The sequence below is a fragment of the Mastigoproctus giganteus genome, chromosome 5, assembly GCF_048544385.1.
Source record: "Mastigoproctus giganteus isolate SK-2022 chromosome 5, ASM4854438v1, whole genome shotgun sequence".
In the NCBI taxonomy this organism is placed as follows: domain Eukaryota; kingdom Metazoa; phylum Arthropoda; class Arachnida; order Uropygi; family Thelyphonidae; genus Mastigoproctus; species Mastigoproctus giganteus.
Window position 1 is genome coordinate 164380261 of NC_143579.1, and position 21274 is coordinate 164401534.

General features: G+C 40.1%; 1 protein-coding gene across 2 annotated transcripts in view; it reads left to right on the forward strand.

Moving 5' to 3' along the window:
- LOC150085810 (mitochondrial import inner membrane translocase subunit Tim22) overlaps positions 1 to 21274 on the forward strand; it is a 91746-nt gene that overhangs the window by 61016 nt on the left and 9456 nt on the right. For both annotated transcript variants that reach the window (XM_090373497.1, XM_090373498.1), the window contains exon 3: positions 13193 to 13265. In XM_090373497.1, coding sequence (XP_090229623.1) covers positions 13193 to 13265 — 73 coding nt within the window. The remainder of the gene's footprint in view (positions 1 to 13192; positions 13266 to 21274) is intronic.

Sequence of the window (21274 nt, forward strand, 5' to 3'; positions counted from 1 at the left end):
ATTAAATCCCTGAAGTTCCCATTTAGAATTCGCTGTTAGTAACATCATCAGTTGATCCCACTGTATAGAATTTAAACACTGTCTTGAGACCACTCTAGTAACCTTTATGAAAGCAAAAACCTATTGAATAAATCCCACATCAGTACACTGTAATCACTGCCACCTAGTCAAAATCTGCAGATAAAAGAAACTAGTGGTCTTTTTGTCTGTAGATTCTCAATGTATTTAAAGATGAAATGCACGAAGCATAATTATATATGGGTTTTAAGTAATTAACTATATAATAATGGTGTAGGATACACCATAGGTTACCCATAAGTTTAAACTACTTATTTAGTATAAAAGGCATCGCTTTAATTGTATCTCATATTGTGGCTGCCTTCACAACGAAATACACATATTGCACTGCTTTGAATAAGTAATGCTTCTCTAGTAGAGAAGACTACTGTTATTTTTTTCTCAGTGGATACCACCACCCAGATGGCACCATTTCAAAGCTTTTGGCCTATCATCGGCGGGTGGGGAGGTACCCTGGTAATGCAACATGCCATCACAGTTGCGAAGTGATTTCGTTGTGAAGGCCGCTGCAATATGAGATACAATTAAAACAATGTCTTTTATACTACATACATAGTTTAAATTTATGGGTAAACTATGGTGTATATACACCATATTATATAGTTAATTACTTAAAACCTATATATAATTATGCCTTGTGCATTTCATCTTTAAATACATTATCTGTACACCATTTGGCATCTCTCATATTGTGGAATCACTTTGCAACTGTAACGGCATGGTGCATTACCACAGTACCTGCCTACTCACCGATGATAGGCCAACAGCTTTGAAACGGTGCCGTCTGGGTGGTGGTATCCACTGAGAATAAATAACAATGGTCTTCTCTACTAGAGTTGGCGCATTATAGCCTTAGTCGCTAATGCGCCAATAAAACCCAACAACAACAACATCTACTAGAGAAGCGTTACTTATTCAAAGTAGTGCAATACCTGGTATTTTGTTGTGAAGGCAGCCACAATATGAGATACAATTAAAACGGTGCCTTTTATACTACATACGTAGTTTAAATTTATGGTGTCTCTACACCGATATTATATAGTAGATTATCAATGCTGATAATCAGATCAAGAGGAATTACTCTCCCTATTTGCCTCTCAAACATGCTGCTGCTGTAGAAAACAATCATCCGGTAAATCACAAAAGTCTTGCTAGTGTGCCAGTAACCATCCCACAAGTTCCAGTCAATATCTGGGAAGTTAAAATCCTCCATTATAAGACATTCTGATTTACTGGCCCACTCTATTTGTCTGTACAGTTGTTTGTTGTACTCATTGGAGTCATTAGGCCTATAACACACTCCTACTGTCACTTTTGCTTTCCCAATGCTTATGTCACAACTCTAACCGACTCAACATTGCACTCTCCAGCCATGTCAACTGGATGCACTTCCTTAGATTTTGTTTCTTAACTAAGAGCATAGCTCCTCCTGCCTGGCCCCGGGTGCCAAGCGTTCCATGACCAAGCGATCTCAGTGCGTTCGTTAAAGTGATCCTTCTAAAGAGCTCTTGCCAGATATAGATTCTTTTTCGTTCTAAATACCGTTTTCCTCATCTTCTATTAGAGTAGCTCTTTCGCACTACAGGTAGTAGGCAAAGGCCCAGAAAGGAAAGTCACCTTTCTGTTTCTTTTTCTTCTCTCACTAACACAACTAACAGCCGCTTGGTCACCTCGTGGCACTGCTCCTGCCTCCCCTTGGTGGGACTGGAAACCTGGAAGGAAAAGTTATCCTTCCGGGGCCAAAAGGAGCCATTATGGAAACCGAAAATTTTCCACCTCTCAAGACTGTAAATCCTGCTTCTATGGATTTGCAACAAAATGACTGACTATCAAACACAGAAGAGGATGAAAACAGATGTACCTCAAATGGAATATCCATCTTTCCTCATACTGCATTCCCTAACGAATCAGTCTTTGGGTACTTTGTCTCCTTTTTATATACAGAAATGTCTAGAAAGTGTAGCCGGATCACCAAAAATGGTAAGAAGACTGAAATCTGGCGACGTATTAGTCGAAACCACCGATTGTAAACATTCTGAGTCCCTTCTGAAACTTACATTGTTTGGTGGAGTTCCTACTAAAGTATCCCCTCATGCTACCCTGAATAGCTCCAAAGGAGTAATTTCCGAATGGGATCTATTGAATGTCAAAGAGGAGGAGATTGTTCAAGAACTCAAAGACTAGAAAGTTACTGAAGCAAGACGAATAATGTTGAAGAAAGATGGAGAATTTGTTCCTACTCGTAGCGTCATTCTCACTTTTTCTACACCGAACCTTCCTTCATCAGTAAAAGCAGGATACCTAAACTGTCGCATCTGTCCTTATATCCCCAATCCTATTCGATGCTACAAGTGTTAGAAGTTTTGGCATTCCCAAACTGTCTGCCGAGGAAATTCAGTTTGCTCAAACTGCGGATCAAAAGAACATGTCCATACTGATTGTAATGCTGAATCATCACGGTGTCCAAACTGCAAAGGCAACCATTCGGCTTTTTCTAGATCCTGTGAGCAATGGAAGCTGAAAAAAAAAAATCCAAAAATACTAAGTGGAGAACAAGTTCACGTACCCTGAAGCCAGAAAGCACCTACTACAAAACATGCCTAAACGTACATATATGCTGAAGTATTCAAAAGACACCAAACAGTCTCAACGCAAACAGTTATATCAGTCCCACCAAAAGTGTCAATTTCTGAATGGGCTCGATCATTGATATCATCTGCATCACAGTCAACAAAACACCAAACAGTAGATAGGACAAACAATACCCCGATCTCGATACCATCTACTGCTAAATTAGATCCAGTAACCAGACAGAATTTAACATTACTGAACACAGGTTTACCCACTTACATTCGTTTTCCTACTGGAGCATCATCTGCAATAGACCTCTCAATCTGCTCTCCGGTCCTCTTCCCAAGTGTCAAATGGACAACACTTGACAATCCTCAACAGTGATCACTATCCAGTAATATGCAGAATTCAAACCAAGAATTCCAAAACAACTGACACAAATGAAATGGAAATTTTCTAAAGCAGACTGGACAAAATATAAAAGTCATGTCTCTTTTGATGATCACATCATTGAGTCTTCCTCAATCAATACTATCACCAAACATATCACAATGCAGATACTATCAGCTGCAAAGGTTGCCATCCCACAGTCTCAGTTAAGAAATCGTAGACATACCAGTCGCTGGTGTAACGATGATTGTAATAAGGTGAAAAGAGAAAAGAATGCAGCGTGGAACTCATTCCGAAAATGCCCTACCACTGCCAACCTTATTAATTATAAGAAACTTAGAGCCAAAGCACGGTACATCAGGTGAAAGGCTAAAAAGGACTCTTGGATAAAATTTGCTTCATCAATCAATAAAGACACTGAAGCCAGAATAATATTGAAAAAAAATAAGGCAGCTAAATGGTAAATACCCTACATTACCTGTACCTATTTTTAATTGGAATGGGAAGGAGATCTCTAATTCCGAAGATATTGCAAATGCCTTAGGAACTGTGTTCTCTGAATTGTCTGCCTCCATTGCGTATCATCCATCATTCCAAAAAATTAAAACCGATGCTGAGAAATTCAAACTAAATTTCAAAACTACCCGCCACTTACCCTATAATCAACCGCTCACACTATCAGAATTGAAAGAATCTATAAATAGTTCCCACAACAGTGCCCCTGGCCCTGATGGAATTTACTATGTAATGCTTAAACATCTAGATCAGGAATCGTTATCCTCTCTGCTAAAATTTTACAATCGGATATTTTATGAACACAAATTTCCGAGCTCCTGGCAACATTCATATGTAATTGCTATCCCTAAACCAGGAAAAGATCATTTGATTCCTAACAACTACAGACCGATCTCTCTAACCAGCTGCTTAAGTAAAACTTTAGAAAAAATGGTGCACCATCGATTAACGTGGTACCTTGAGTCTAGAAACATAATCAGCAACAATCAGTTCGGCTTTCGGAAGAATAGATCATCCTTAGATCTCATGATAAAGGCTGAATCAAACATAAGAAACGCTTTTATCAGGAATCAACATCTCGTCGTGGTGTGTCTCGATATAGAAAAAGCTTTCGATACCACATGGCGTTATGGAATCTTAAAGGATCTCTATTCTATAGATATGAAAGGGCATTTACCATACTTTATTAAAAACTTCCTTTGCCACAGGACATTCCAAGTTCAATACCGGCTGACTCCGTCTCACACATACAGACAAGAAGGAGTCCCTCAAGGCTCTGTCCTCAGTGCCACTCTATTTGCTATACGAATTAACAATATTACAAACAGCATTCCAAACACTGTTGACTCATATATTTATGCTGATGATCTTACCTTGTCCTGTCATTCTCAGACTATAAATTATATTGAGAGGCAATTACAAATATCAATAAATAATATTGATAAATAATATTGACAAACTGGATATAGACTATCAAACCACAAATCTATGGCCATGCATTTCTGCAACAAGTACAAAATGCATCCAGAACCCGAGTTACACTTGACCAATCATCCTCTTCCAATCGTTAACAGTATTTGTCTCCTAGGGCTAATTTTTGATAAGAATCTAAATTTTCAGGAGCATGTTAAACACCTATGAACCACCTGCCTTAAAAAAAATTAACATACTCCGGGTTGTCTCTAGTACATCCTGGGGTGAAGACTGGTACACGCTGCTCCACATGTATAGGTCTCTAATTAGATCTCGCCTAGATTTTGGAGTGCCTGTCTATGACTCTGCTAGAGAGACTACTTTAGCTCGTCTTGCTCCTATCCAACATGCTGCCCTTAGGATTGTCTTGGGTGCATACAGAACATCACCAGTTCAAAGTCTGTATGTTGAGGCTCACGAACCTCCACTGAGTATCAGGAGAAAGATGTTACTGTTGAACTACTCGGCTAAAATTAAAAGCTTCCCCACTCATCCTATTTGGCCACTACTGTATGATCCGCAGTGGAGAACACACTACGGAAACAAACCCAGAACAATCCGACCTGCTGGTATCAGATTACAGAACCTATTAGAATGCTGGAATATATACTTTCATAATATCATCAGAGATTTAAAAGATCCAGAATCCCCATGGATTACGTTAACTCCTTCATATGATGATTACTTTGAAAAATGGAGAAAAGGTGCTGTAGCAGATATTAACATCAAACAATTGCATCTTGTCCATGAAGAAAATTATTCCCACTTTTCTAAGATCTACACTGACGGTTCAAAGTCGGGCAATAAAGTGGGTGCAGCTGCTGTCTTCCCTAATACAACTGTTTCTATTCCACTTCCAGCTGAATGCAGCAGCTATACTGCTGAGCTCTATGCAATTAAACTTGCCCTGGAAAATATTTCACTCCTGTCAATCAATAAAAGTATAGTATACACAGATTCCAAGAGTTCTCTCTTAGCTCTAACAAACACCTCACCTTGCAATCCCTTGGTAAAGCTAATAAGACATGAGCTGATACATCTCCATGAGCAACATCGCACTGTTGTCTTCTCCTGCATCCCAGGTCAGTGGTATTCCTGGAAATGAGCGTGCTGATGAGGCTGCAAAGCATCCCTCCAACGTAGCCTTAACAAATGATCTTGTCCCCTATCCTGATTATAAACATAAAATACAGGAAATATGTATGGAACAATGGACACTTCTGTGGAAAAAGCAAACACATAATAAACTGTTTCAATTGAAACCTGAACCACAATTATGGACGTCTAGCCTCAGTAAAATTAGAAAGGAAGAAGTACTTCTAGCCAGAACCCGAATTGGCCATACTCACCTTACTCATCTGTTTCTGTTCACAGGAAATCATCCTCCTCAGTGCACACGCTGTTTGCAGCTGCGATCAGTGAAGCACATTCTGATTGAATGTAGCTTGTTCAACACTGCCTGACAGTCTACTTTCAGCTCCATCTCAAACCCCTTGTCACTCAACAGCATCATAGGTAATGATGCAAAACTCTCCGAATTTTTCACCTAATTGAAAAAAATTAAAATGTATGACCAATTCTAATTGCTCCCAGAGCAGTTATCACATGTATACTTACTTACTTTGATAGGCGCAATATGGCCTATGTAGCCCTTGCGCCAGAAATCCCATAACAACAACAACATCCTCCTGCCATCGTAGCCTGTCTATCCTGTCTGTACACGTTGTACTCCCCAAATTCCAATTCTGCATTACTTATATTTGTGTGACACCACTTCTCTGATATTCCAACAATATTTGCCTTTAATGTCTTGACCAGCACATCAAATGTATTTATTTTACTCCTAGCATCGGTCTGCATGCAAGTAAACATGCACTTATTCTTACTCTTAGTTACCCTAACGCAGGCCATGTATCACTTGTTCCATGACAATGCCCAGCAGTCCTCGAAATTCCCAGTACCTTGCTTTCCAGGCTGCTGCTCATTCCAATAGATGCAGTGCAAGAATCACTTTAACCTCTGAAGGTGCTGCTGTTAATCTGTTAGTTGGTGAATCCCCCAAAGCTAGCAGTTTTCTGCCCCACCTAACACTGTCTCGATAGCATTAGCAAATATCCTTGCATCCTTTCTATTTAAGTGTATCCCATCCCTGTAGAAGCAGTCTCTCCTGTAAACAAGCACAGACCACGCTGCGAAAAATTCTACTCCATGAGCCTTGCATGGTCTCTCCAGGGCCGAATTAATTGACAAGGCTTGCATCATATATATCATGTCTGGGCTGTATTGCACAGACATCATATATGATGAGACATGCAAATTAGCATTAGTAGAGGCATTTGATGCAAGAAAGCAAGCTTATGCAGCATCAGCCAAAAAAAAAAAAAAAAACCACTTAAACTTCACCCCTCTGTTCATTCAAAATACCTGTCCAGCTGAGCCTTAAACTTATTTAGGCTATCAACCTCCACCACAAGGGATGGAAGTCTGTTCCACCAACAAACCACCCGCTGGCTAAAGGCAAATTTCCGCACTTCTATCCTACATCTATCTTTCCTCAATTTGAATTTATGCCCTCTCAGGTGATTTTTCTGATCTAGAGGAAGAATCCCATCAGCATTGAGCATGCTTAAACCATTCAAGGCTTTATACACCTCTATCAGATCACCTCGCTGGTGCCTAGTCTCCAGACACTGTAATTTGCAAAACTTAAGCCTTTCTTCGTAAGAGCACCCCTTTGTTCCATTCACTAATCTTGTTGCCCTTCTCTGTACTCGTTCCAGCAACTCTACATCCTTCTTGAAATGAGGCCTCCAGACCTGTATACAGTACTCTAGGTGTGGCCTGACCATTGGCTTATACAATGGAATAATCACCTCCTTATCCCTGCTGGAAAAATTCCTGTATATCATTGACAGTACTCCATGAGCTACTCTTGCAGCCCGTCTGCACTGCTCAGAGAACTTCATATCTGCCTGCACAACCACTCCCAAGTCCTTTTCATTCTCTACCACTGTCAGTGTAATACCACAGAGTTGATACGTTGCTCTGGGGTTGCTGTTTCCCATGTGTAGTACTTTACATTTGTCAATATTAAACTTCAAAATTTAACCCTAACTCGCAAATTGTTTTCAATATTGACCTGTACTTGTAAAGTAATTCTGCAAATCTACTCTTAATGTCGTTAGTACCAGCATGTACAAAAATATCACTCCATCTGGGTGATCATCGTGTGGTGATGTGTTGGATAGTTTGAGGCCAGGTGGCATCATCGACATGTCACCTGAAACTTGATAGGATATTATGATGTGGTTACAAAGGACCTGGATGCAAAAAATAATTTTGATATCATATATTTGGATTTCAGGAAAGCTTTTGACATTGTTGCGCATGCAAGACTATTGTACAAATTGGAGCAGAATGGTATTAAGGGTAAGTTGCTACAATGGATAAAAGGATGGTTGAGTGGGAGAAGACAGAGGGTGGTAATTAATGGGTGCTGCTCTTCGTGGACTAATGTTATTAGTGGAGTCCCACAGGGTTCGGTGTTGGGTCCTCTGTTGTTTTGTATATTTATCAATGATATTGATGAAGCTGTATCAGGCTTAGTGTCGAAGTTTGCAGATGATACAAAGGTTGGCAGGGTTGTTAATGACAGTAATGGCAGTGTGCTACTGCAACAGGATCTAGATAATTTGGGCAGATGGGCTAAGAAGTGGCAACTGAAGTTTAATCTTGACAAATGCAAAGTACAGTAAACCCCTGCTATTCGCGGTATCTGTACTCGTGGTTTCGCCTATTCGGGATCGCCGTTTTAATATAAAATGAAACCTAAAAAAAATGTGAATTTTAAAGCGCCGTGAATATTTTCCGCCATAAAAAAACATGGGCGTGGCTAAAATTATCTTTCCCGGTCAAAACAGTGCTCAGTGAGTGGGGGGAGAGGGGTGACAAAATCGCGAGCATGGATGTTTCTCGCTAATCCTTGTTCAGTATGTGTTATGCGCTTGTCATGGAAGGTTTTGTCGTTTGCTTTTAATTTATACGCTTATAAATTGAATAAATTTATAAATTGATATGTTTACAAAAATGATAAATCTACTGTTTTGCGGTGTAAAACAGATTTTTTCGAGTGTGTTAACGGAAGAAAGTCACTTTATTGTGGACAAGTTCTTTCTAACCCCTACAAAAATATGGCTACGAATAACAGGAGAAATGTGAAAATATCAAAGAAGGTGATGACATTGGCAAATAAAATTGAGTTATTAGATAAAATTTCTAATGGTGAAAGTGTCTCAGTGGCAAAACATTATAAAATCAATGAGTCAACAGTACGATCAGTCAAAAAATCGGAAGAAAAAATCCGCCGTAGTGTCCGTGAAAACGCACTAATTGCTTGAAAAATTTGCTCTGTAACTCGTAATGTTAAATTAGAAAATATGGAAAAAGCTTTAAATCTGTGGATAGAAGACCGAACTCAAAATAAAATTCCGTTAAGTTCACTCATCATTCGTGAAAAGGCAAAACTCCTTTATCAACACTTTAGCGAAACTGGTGAAAGCACTGGCGGGATAAGTTTTTTTGCTAGCAAAGGTGCTGGTTTGAAAGATTGGTTTGAAATTTCTAATAAATATTACATTTAAAATTAAATTGTTTCTTATTTTCATTTCGATGCCATATGCTTGCATTTAACTATGTACTGTCTATGTACATAGTCATATTATGAAGGTACATATAATACATACATAGACAAAATTTTAGACTAGTTTTTCTTATAAATTTCATACTTTGGAACGGAACCCCTTTATTATTATGGGAGCCATAACTCAGTATTCGCGTTTTCGGTATTTGCGACACTTCTCAGGAATGTAACCCCCGCGAATAGCGGGGGTTTACTGTACTGCATATGGGTAGAAGTAACCCCAGAGAAACGTACCAACTGTGTGGTACTACACTTAAGGTGGTAGAAAATGAAAAAGACCTGGGAATAATTGTGCATTCAGATATGAAGTTTTCTGAGCAATTCAGACAGGCTGCCAGGGCAGGTCATGGGTTTTGTCAATGATATATAGGAATTTTGCTAGCAGGGAAAAGGAGGTGATTGTTCCTCTGTATAAGTCAGTGGTCAGGCCACGCCTTGAGTACTGCGTACAGGTCTGGAGGCCTCATTTTAGGAAGGATGTAGATTTGCTTGAGTGTGTACAGAGAAGGGCAACAAGATTGGTGAGGGGAATGAAGGGATCCTCTTACCAAGAGAGGCTTAAGTTCTGAAAATTGCAGTGACTGGAGACTAGGCACCTGCGCGGTGATCTGATTGAGGTGTATAAGGCCTTGAATGGGTTGAGCATGCTGAATTCTGATGGGATCCTTCCACTTGTTCAGATTACGAACCTAAGGGGGCATAAATTCAAATTAAGAAAAGACAGATGTAGAATAGATGTGCGGAAATTTGCCTTTAGCCAGCAGGTGGTTAATTGCTGGAACAAACTTCCATCTGTCGTTGTGGAAGTTGATAGGTTGAATAAATTTAAGGAGGAAGTGGACAAGCATTTGGAGGGAATGGTGTGTTTTTTTTTTTTTTTTGGCTGATGCTCTTGCTTTCTTGCATCATATGCTACTACTACTACTTCTTCAGTCTCCTTGGTAATGTGTTTTCAGTAGTTTCTGGGTGATCAACCCAGAAACTATTGAAAACAACCTAGTCTTGGATGGTGAGCATGAGGCCTTTAGTCTCGGGGAATTGCATCACACTCATGAGCCATGCATTGGAAGCCATTTTATCTGTGTGGTCTTGATGGAGGTCATTATAGTATCTACCTTAGAGCATCTTCTTTGCCCATCTTTCTAGCTTCATTTGTTTCATCTGGATGGGAAGGGCATACCCAACTCAACCTCCCTTAGGTTGCGTTGTGTATGCTGCTTGTATGTCTTCCTTAAGGCCTGGAAGAGTGCTGCTGTGTTTTTCTGGAAGTAATCCTTCAGGTTAGCTATCGCTGTATTCTGTTTCTCAATGAGGTCTATCAGGTCCTTTCCTCCTTCTTTCCAAGCCATTGTCAACCTCTTGCCTGGCTTTGGGTTGTGTTAGTGGCTCTTGGTCGTCATTGCCCTTGTCTTTCTCATGTATCCTCCATGTGTTATTCCAATCTGTGATTCCAAAGGAGTATGTTAGCAGTGGGACTGCATAGGTGTTTATGGCTTTAACTGTATTCCATCTGTTTAGCTTTGCTTTGAGAGGCTTCTGAGTCTTTGATGGTATTTTTTGGTCAGGCAGGCTTTGGTCTCCTTGTACTCTAACTGCCAAGCCAGCATCATCATCAGGTATTTGTAGGTCTCTTCCCCTATCATGGCCTCGATCTCTTTACCAGTCTGTAGCTGGTAGTTTCAGCTGCCTAATTTTCCCTGATGCAGTCCATGGGTCGTACATTTGTCTAGATCAAATTCTATCCTCATATCATTACTGAATTCTTTGGTGATCTGGAGTAGTTGCTGGAGTTGCTTCTCAGTTGCTGCATAGAGCTTGATGGCATTCATGTACATCAGGTGGGAGAGGGTGTATAGGCAACCGCATGTTGAAATAATAAAATAAAGCGAAAGCCAAAATTTTGATAACTTTATAATTAAGCTTACAATAAATTACTATTTACAGTGGATATAAAACAATTAAAATATCATAAAATACAATAAAACATACCAGGTTAAAAGCGATAAAATATCTGAAGCTTTCGAAGGCTCCGCCTTCTTTCTCAACAGAATGCTTTTTTACTTTACAGTGCAACTTTAAATACTTGCAGGTTCACGGCACATGTCATGTGATTTGATGGCATGTGCACTGTTCTCGTGCGTGTCGGAACCGGAAGTGGCTCGGAAATGCGTCAGGTGGAATCGTTCATCCCCTCTAAGGATCACTGCCTCAAAGAGGGGTTGGATACGCATACTCCTGTTTCCATTAATATTGTTCTCAATGGAACTAATCCGCAAGCTCTCGAGCCACTTGCGGTCCCAAAACCGATGTGCCCGGTCAGTGATAACTGGTGCTGCCTCTTCCAGGACATACAGCATCAGCCAAAATCTTCTTGCATCATTTGCCATTATTACTAATACTTCCACCTTAGTAACTTGATTGCAAATTAGTTTATACATACCATAGGGTTCTGTGCTCCCTGCTGATTTATAATCATCCCATGCATTTTTCTTCTCTGCCACTAGTCTCACCTGGCATTCCCTAAAATCATATCAAAATCATCTGGCATTCATTCTAAACTTGGATTGTTATCTCTTATTTGGTATAAAAGGTTAGGAGTGTCTATAATTACTTCCCTGGATGCATTTTGAATGCACAGAAGGTTCACTTAATTAGTTCAAGAATGTTCCTTTCTTTCTTGGTCATACTAATGTGCAAGTGTAGAAAAGTCATCCAGTAAATCCAGAAAAGTCTTGCTATTGTGTGAGAGACCAATCCACAAGTTCCAGTTAATATATGTAACGTTAAAATCCCCCATTATAAGACATTTATTCACCCACTTAATTTGTCTGTATGGTTGTTTATTATACTCATCACAATTGTTTGGCCTGTAATAACATACATATACTTATTTTTGTCTTCCTCCTGCCAATACCAAACCAATTTCAACTTAGACTCCTAAGTTCTTCCTGATCAAGAGCATAACTCCTCTCCACCATCCTGTTCTGTCTATCCTTTCTGTGCCTATTGTATTCGCCATATACAAATTCTGCATCCCCTTATGTATGAGCAATACCATGTCTCCAATAACACCTAAAAAAAACCACGTTTGATGACCTAACCAGTATTTCAAGTTCATCAGATTTGTTTGTTATAGTGCACCAATACTTGTGTGTACACTAATGCTTGGAGTTTTTACTCTTAGTAACCCTGACACCTGTACATTATGGCATGCAGGTGGTAGGGTTATTGAGAACCCCTCAAGCAAGCCTTGTAATCCCTGATACCTTGATTTCCAGGTTGCTGCATATCCCAGTGGATATGCAGCAACCTGGAAATCAAGGAGCAGTGCAAGAATTATTTTCACATCTGCCTGCTGCTGCTATAAATTCAGTCTGTGTATCCCCCAGCCAGTTTTCTAATCCACCTCTCACTGCTTTGATAGCATCAGCAAATAATCTTGACCTCTTCTATTCAAGTATATCCCATACATGTAAAATTCCCTATCAAATCTCATAAATGCAGAAAAGAATATTTGGAAGCTGTTGTTTTCCACTGATTATTAATAGGAAAATGAACAAAAACAGGAAGAAGGTTTGTTGCCCCCTCTGGTGGCTAAATCTTTCCAAATCTGAAGCTTTCCCACTGCAACTCCCCAATCCATCTTTAACTTTGAATTTACAGGTTTCCAGAAAAAAATTATGCATAGAAGGTCCACTAGGTAGTCAAAAACAACATCAACAGGGCATCTGATATATCCAATAAGCCTGGGCAGTGAACACTTACTGTGTCCTTCGTTGTTTTTCAGAACTTCCAAGAAAAATAACCTCTTACTCCCAGTAAACCTGTAATTTTAGTGATTGCTGTAGTTAATATTCATTGAAGAAAGTTTCCAGAGAAGGGATGTGTGTGTGGTTTGAATATATATATTTTTTAATGTGGTAAAAGAGTTATTTTATCATCACAAGTTTTTGTTTATTTTTATAGCATAGGGCAAAGAATGATTGGAAAAATGGAACGCTTGCTGGAGCAATAACTGGTGGTCTTATAGGACTCAGAGGTAATAAAAATGTTCAGTTCCTAAATTTTTTTTGATTTATTCATTTTGAAAAGGGATAAAGATGATTTATTCATCTTTATCCCTTTTGTGAATGTGGTTATACAGGGTGATTCACTACCAGTGCAACAAACTTGCAGGAGGTGTAGTGGGTACAAAGACGAATTGGAATCACATAGCATTGCAGGGTCCGAAATGCCTTCGTCATGCGGGAGGTCGCGTGAGCAAAGAAAAAGAACAGAAACAGCAACTCGTTAGTGTAACAAATTATTTTAATGACAAGTTTTACATTGGCAAAAAGCCATGCTACAGAAGGTGTTCAAAAGTTCGACCAGAAGCAGTCACACAGGCTTCACAGCGACGCCGCATGGAATACCTAACATTCTGGAAGATTCCTGGCGTGTCTCGAATCTCCCCGGCAGCTACAGAGATGCGAGCGACGAGGTATTCAACTGAATCAACGGGGGTCTCATACACCAATGTCTTCATTTGACCCCCAGCAGAAGAAGTACAGGCATGATAGGTCCGGCGATCTAGCAGGCCAATGAATCGGACCACCATGACCTATCCAATGCTGTCCAAATGTAACGTTTAGGTGTTGGCAGACATCATTGGTGTGATGTGGGGGAGCCCCATCATGCTGGAACCACATTGAGCAGTGCAACGACTGAGGAACATGTGCTTCTTCAATAAGTTCAGGCAGGACTTGGAAAATCAAGTATGCCCTACTGTTCAGATGAGGGGGCAGAAGATAGGGTCCAATGAAGTGGTCCCCCAACAATGCCGGCCCAAACATTGACAAAGAAACGGCGTTGAGTTGCTTGTGTTCGCGTACCGTGGGGGTTCTCCAAAGCCCACAAATGGGCGTTATGTTGATTGAAGGTTCCCTCTCTTGTGAAACTTGCCTCATCCGTGAACAATACGGACGCAGCAAATGCGCTGTCTGCCACACTCTGTTGAAGAAACCAAGTAGCAAAAGTCCTCTGGAGTGGATAATCTGCAGGCTCCAATGATTGGACGTGTTGCAGATGGTATGAACTCATTTGGTTTGTTTACAGTATCCTCCATACAGTGGATTGGGAAATACCCAATCGTTGGCCTATCACTCGAGTACTCGTACTCGGATTGCCTTCTGCAAGACGTAGGACATTCTCCTCATTGTCTGGCGTCCTCGTCATTTGCTCTCGATTCATGAAGGTTCCCTCTCTTGTGAAACTTGCCTCATCCGTGAACAATATGGACGCAGCAAATGCGCTGTCTGCCGCACTCTGTTGAAGAAACCAAGTAGCAAAAGTCCTCTGGAGTAGATAATCCGCAGGCTCCAATGATGCCTCTCGTGAAACAACAAGTCTCACGTAACCTTCTGTGCACATGCACATCATCTTTTAAGGGCACAAAAGGTGATATAGTTGTACACGTTGGCACCAGCGGAATTACTTAGCAAGTACAGGTCACTGTTGAAAAAAAGCCTTGAATTAGGGTTGAATTTGAAAGTGTCTGCAATTCTGCCCAGACATGATAGGAGAGAGTATATGATGTGAGAGCCCTGTCGATCAATTCGGCCCTGGAAAGATTGTGCAGGGCTCAAGGGGTAGAATTTTTTTCAGCCTGGTCTGTACTTGTTAACAGGAGAGACTGCTTCTACAGGGATGGGATATACTTAAATAGAAAGGGTGCAAGAATGTTTGCTGATGCTATCGAGGCAATGTTAGGTGGTTCGGAAAACTGCTAGATTGGGGGGATACAAGGACTAATAGATTAACAGTAGCCACTGTCAGAGGAGAAAGTGATCCTTGCACTGCTTCTATTGGAATGAGCAGCAGCCTGGAAAATAAGATGCAGGATATTTCAGAGACTGCTGGGAATCATGGGGGTACAAGTAAACACATGGGTTGTGTTAGGGTGGCTAAGAGGAAGAGCAGGTGCATGTATACTTGCGTGTACACCAATGCTAGGAGTTTAGTAAATAATTTTGATGAATTTGAGGTATTGCTCAAAACATCAAAGGCAGATATTGTTGGGATTTCAGAGACGTGGTGTCACACAGATATAAGGAATGCAGAACTGGAATTTGGGGAGTACAATGTCTACAGAAAGGATAGACAGGATAGGAAGGGAGGAGGGGTTATGCTATTAGTTAAGAAACACATAAAATCCAAGGAAGTGAAGCCAGTCAACATCGCTGGACAGTGCAGTGTCGAGTCAGTTTGGTGTGACATAAGCATTGGGAGATCAAAATTGAGAGTAGAAGTGTGCTATAGGCCTAATGACTCTGATGAGTAAAATAAGAAACTGTACAGAGAAATAGAGTGGGCCAGTAAATCAGAGAGTCTTATAATGGGGTATTTTAATTTCCCAGATATTGACTGGAATTTGGGGGCTGGTCACTCACACTCTAGATTTATTAGATGATTGTTTTCTACATCAGCATGTTCGGGAGGCAACTAGAGAGAGAGAGAGTAATACTCTTGATTTGATTATCAGTAGTGATTCTTCATGCATTAAGAATCTGCAGATAAATGAACCATAGGTGGCAGTGATCACAGTGTTCTGAAGTGGGATATACTCAAAGAGGTAACTAACATTAGGGGTAAAGGGAAGGGGTATTGCTTTCGTAAAGGCAACTACAATGGACTGAGACAGAATTTAAAGTCTATACAGTGGAATCAACTGATGATGTTACCAACAGCAAATTCAAAATGGGAAGCATTCAGAGAACTTATCTTGGAAGCTACTAGGCTTTACATACCAACTAAGAAATATTGTTCAAGGTTTAGGCCTAAATGGATGTCAGATGAACTAATGAGGCATAGGCAGAGAAGAAAAATGCACCGGCATTTTTCTTCTCTGCAAGAGATACATACAAATTAACACGTGACACAGAAGCCTATGATAGATACAAGCTGATCTGTAAATAAGTTACAAAGGAGGTTAGGCAGGCGAAGGCAGATTACGAGAAATCCTTGGCAAGGGATGCGAAGAAAAACAGCAAAGAGTTCTTAACTTATGTAAACTCTAGAAGGAAGGGGATGAATCAGATTGGTCCACTTGATATCAGTGGGTCAACTGTTGATGAACCTGCCCAGGTAGCTAACAAACTAAATGAATATTTTGCATTGTCATTCACACATGAGGAGTTATTAAGCGAGGGGAGTGCCAGAAGTGTATTCAACTCTGGCAGTAAGCTAGAGAATCTTGTAATAACTGAGAGTAAAGTGGAGGAGAAATTGTTGAAGATAAACACAAAAAAGGCACCTGGGGTGGATGGGATCTATCCAGTTATATTAAAGGAGGCAGCAAAGGAAGTAAGCAAAGCCTTAGCCATAATTATGAGAGCTTCCTTGGACTCCGGGGAGGTACCCATGGACTGGAGATGTGCAAATGTGACCCCAATTCACAAAGGAGGATCAAAGGCTGACACAAGTAATTATAGACCTGTGAGTTTAACTTCTGTTCCCGGAAAATTAATGGAGGCACTGTTTAAAGAGGTACTGCAAGATCATCTAGACAAGACTTCAGTTATAGCTCGGACACAGCATAGTTTTGTTAAGGGGAAGTCTTGCCTGACCAATTTGATTGGATACTATGATGCAGTCACAAAAGAACTGGATGCAGGGAATAACTTTGATATTATATACTTGGATCTTAGAAAGGCTTTTGATACTGTTGCACATGGAAGACTGCTGCACAAATTGGAGCAGTGTGGCATTGGAGGCAAATTGCTGCTATGGATAAAGGGGTGGTTGAGGGGGAGAAGACAGAGAGTGGTAATCAATGGACACTGCTCATCGTGGACTAATGTTATTAGTGGAGTCCCTCAGGGTTCAGTATTGGGTCCTTTATTGTTTTCTGTATTTATAAATGATATTGATGATGGTATATCAAGCTTAATGTCCAAGTTTGCAGATGATACGAAGGTTGGCAGGGTTGTCAAGGACACTACTGACACTATGCTGCTGCAACAGGATCTGGAAAGGTTGAGCAGATGGGCTGAAAGGTGGCAAATGAAGTTTAACATTGACAAATGTAAAGTACTATATATGGGAAACAGCAACCCCAGAGCAACGTATCAACTCTGTGGTACTACACTGACAGTGGTAGAGAATGAAAGGGACCTGGGGGTGGTTGTGCAGGCAGATATAAAGTTCTCTGAGCAGTGCAAATGGGCTGCAAGAGTAGCTCATGGTATATTGTCAATGATATATAGGAATTTTTCTAGCAGGGATAAGGAGGTGATTATTCCCTTGTATAAGGCAAGGTCAAGCCACACCTAGAGTACAGTATACAGGCCTGGAGGCCTCATTTCAAGAAGGATGTAGAGCTGCTGGAACGAGTACAGAGAAGGGCAACAAGATTAGTGAATGGAACAAAGGGATGCTCTTACGAAGAAAGGCTTACGTTTTGCGAATTACAGTGTCTGGAGACTAGGCACCAGCGAGGTGATCTGATAGAGGTGTACAAAGCCTTGAATGGTTTGAGCATGCTCAATGCTGATGGGATTCTTCCTCTTGCTCAGAATAATCACCTGAGAGGGCATAAATTCAAATTGAGGAAAGACAGATGTAGGATAGATGTGCGGAAATTTGCCTTTAGCCAGCGGGCAGTTGGTAGGTGGAACAGACTTCCATCCCTTGTCGTGGAAGTTGATAGCCTAAATAAGTTTAAGGCTCAGCTGGACAGGTATTTCGAACGAACAGAGGGGTGAAGTGGAAGTGGTTATTTTTTATTTATTTATTTTACTTTATTTTTGTTTGGCTGATGCTGCATTAGCATTAGTAGAGGCATCAAATGCCTCTACTAATGCTAATGCTAACGAAAATCGTATGATGAAGAGCACGCCTGTGCGGGAAACATTCCTGGTACAAGCGCAGAGTGGCACGCCCACGACAGTCCGCAGCTCCATACGTGAGGTGCATGTCCGCCAGTTCAACATTTGAATACTCGTCCATCCTACTGTCTCGGGATCTGGTTCGCAAATGCTGACTTCCAGTGGGATCACTGTTCACGCAACCTCCCGTTCAACGTCCTCTACCGCCTGACGAGGCATTTCGGAACCTGCAATGCTATGTGATTCCGATTTGTCTTTGTGCCCTCTACACCTCCTGCAAGTTTGTCGCACTGGTAGTGAATCACCCTGTGTGTGTGTGTGTGTGTATATATATATATATATATATATAAACAGTGGCGGCTTGTGACTCTGATGTATGGGGGTGCTGCTTCTTCAAGTTACATTAAATTGCCTTGGTTATAAGATATGTAGACATATATGATAATAATAATAAGCAAGTTAAAAATCCTATAAAACATTAACTGGACACTTACCATTAACAGATGGGTAATCTCAATTTTATTTAAAAATAAAATCCATTCTTTGGTTTTTGTTTGTTGAAAATAGATTAATAACTTTTTTATTCAAGTTTGGTGCCCTGTTCAAATTGGCACTGCTTGCTCCACAGTTCCTTGGATTTGTTTTATCAGCTCTAAAAAATGCATATTGGCAACCTGCCAACTAGGATTCAACCACTGGGGCCAAAATGTGGAAACTATGTAGCACACACGCTTCCACCTATGGTAAAACTTCAAATTTGAAAATGATTTTGTTTTTATTCGTTTATTATTGAAATGATTATTGGAAATAGAGGACGAGTATACTATATGCCGGACCTGTTAATAAGAATATTCATTGTGTACATTGTTCTTTACAAAATTTCATCTAACTTCGTTGACTGTATATTTAGATTTAAAAGCTGGGGTGCTGCAGTTCCGCAGTGCCTACCAACGAGCCACCCCTGCATATAAGTGTGTGTGTGTTTGTGTGTGTGTGTGTGTAAAAAATGTATGTGTATGTTATATATACTGGTGTTCAAAGAAAGTGCATCACTCCTTAAAATTGTAATTGTTGTCCGAATAACATAAGTATATGGCAATAATTCTTACAGATTGCATCAGCTGTTACTTTCAGCTATATAAGCATGCTCTGCAAGAGGTGCAGTCATTCCTTGCTTGTGTCAGGATGGCGAGTTATACGCAGTTGATGCCATAAAGAAAGAGTGCTATTGTTGCTTTACGTGAGAAAGGATGTGACGTTCTTCCCGTAATATTTTTTATAGAGTGTCTTGTAATCAGTTGAGAGTGAGTAGATTTCTTTCCCAACTTAAGCATACTGGGTCTGCTGATTGGAAAAAAAGGAACTGGACGCAAAAGAGTCTCTATGCCAAAACTGGATCACGTTTTGAAGTGCTTGTATCTTAAAACCTGTAAAGCTTCTTCGTCTGAGCTAAAAAGAGAATGGGAAGAACATACAGGAGTGGTAGCAAGTGCAGTAACAGTCAGAAGATGCCTCTTCAGAAATGGACTTGTTGCCTGCCATCCTAAGAAGGAGCCCCTCCTCACACAAAAAATGAAAAAAGCCCGATTAATTTGGTGTGTAAGGAGCAGGTTAAATGGACCCCCCGAAGTGGAAGTCAGTTAGTTATTTTCTCGGACGAGAAGAAATTCAATCTGCATGGCTCTGATGGGAGACAAAGAGGGTGAAGAATACCATCCAGACTGTATGGTGTCTACAGTGAAATTCCTTGCAAGCCAAATGATATGAATAGTGCACTTTGTATCACGGAGGTCACCTGCAGTTTATAAAAGGTTCCGTAAATGTCAATGGATACCTGGCCATATTGGAAGGCAAATCGCTGCCAACCATAAGAAACCATTTCAACCTGCCAAGTAACTGCATCTTTCTGGATGACTCTGCTCCTTGCCATCAGGCGAAAAGTGTTAAGTAGGCACTTCTGTAGATACTTTAGCTTCATTTCTGCATTAGAGGTTCAACAGTGATGTTTTTACATTTGTTACAGGTGAAAAAATGGTTGGAAGAACAGTCCATTACAACTCTTAGCTGAATCCTATAGAGAACTGTTGGCATTGTGTGGAATCTGCAGTTGCCAGAAAGAAATCAAAGACCCTTCATGAATTTCAGGAAGCCATAATTCGTGTTTGGAACCACGAACTATGAGTTGATTATCTTCAGAAATTGATATTGTCAGTGCCTTGATGGTGTGCTGCTGTCATCAGGGCCAGAGGCAGTTCAACTAAATATTAGTTTGCACCTGGTGAACTTTTCATTTTATTTTCCATTTAAAATGATACGCTGAAGCAAATCGTGGGCTTCTGATAACATTTCAGCCATAATTGTTGTGTTATCCAGAACTGTTGTATAAAGGTTGCAAATGCTCATTTTGGAATATTTTGAGAGCACCTGTCAAATATTATTTACCTTTGCCTTAACTATTAATAAATATCTTTCCTTTATATTTCTATTTGTGATGCTAGTCATTAATATAACATACCATCGCGAAAAAGGGTTAGAAATGTGAAATTCCTAGGCGATGCACTTTCTTTGAACACCAGTGTGTGTGTATATATATAATGTGTACACACACACACTAAAGTGTTTATTGAACTGTATTCAAAGGGAACCTAAATGCCAGATGAAATTTAATAAGAAAATAGAATATAGGTATTCAGAGTAAAAGTATACCTGTTGAACCGTATGGCCAAATGTTTACGTAACCTAAGTTGGACTTCAGTGTTATACCCTTTAATTAAACATAGTTACTTATCTATCTTTCCTATTCATTATCCCTAATTTCCTAGTCATATTGCTAATGTTGGTTAAAAACTAGCATATCTGCTTGCTACTAAAACTTATATTATGGCTATTAGTAGTAAAGTCTTATATAATTAGCCTATGGTCGGCCTTTGTTCCGTTATACTCTATTAGGTTATATTTTATTGTAATTAGTAACATTATTATTATGCTACAAATAATAATAAGATTCTATGTCAGTCGTGTAGGATAAACTGTACTAAGGATTCCACCGAGGGCTCTGGGTAGTCTGAGAAGTAATGCTAATAGCCATGCAGCATTTAATGCTTTAAGTTTTCAGGGTGACACAAATATTGAGACATTTAATTACAGATAAAATTTACACATGCCAAATTACAGATAATAAGTT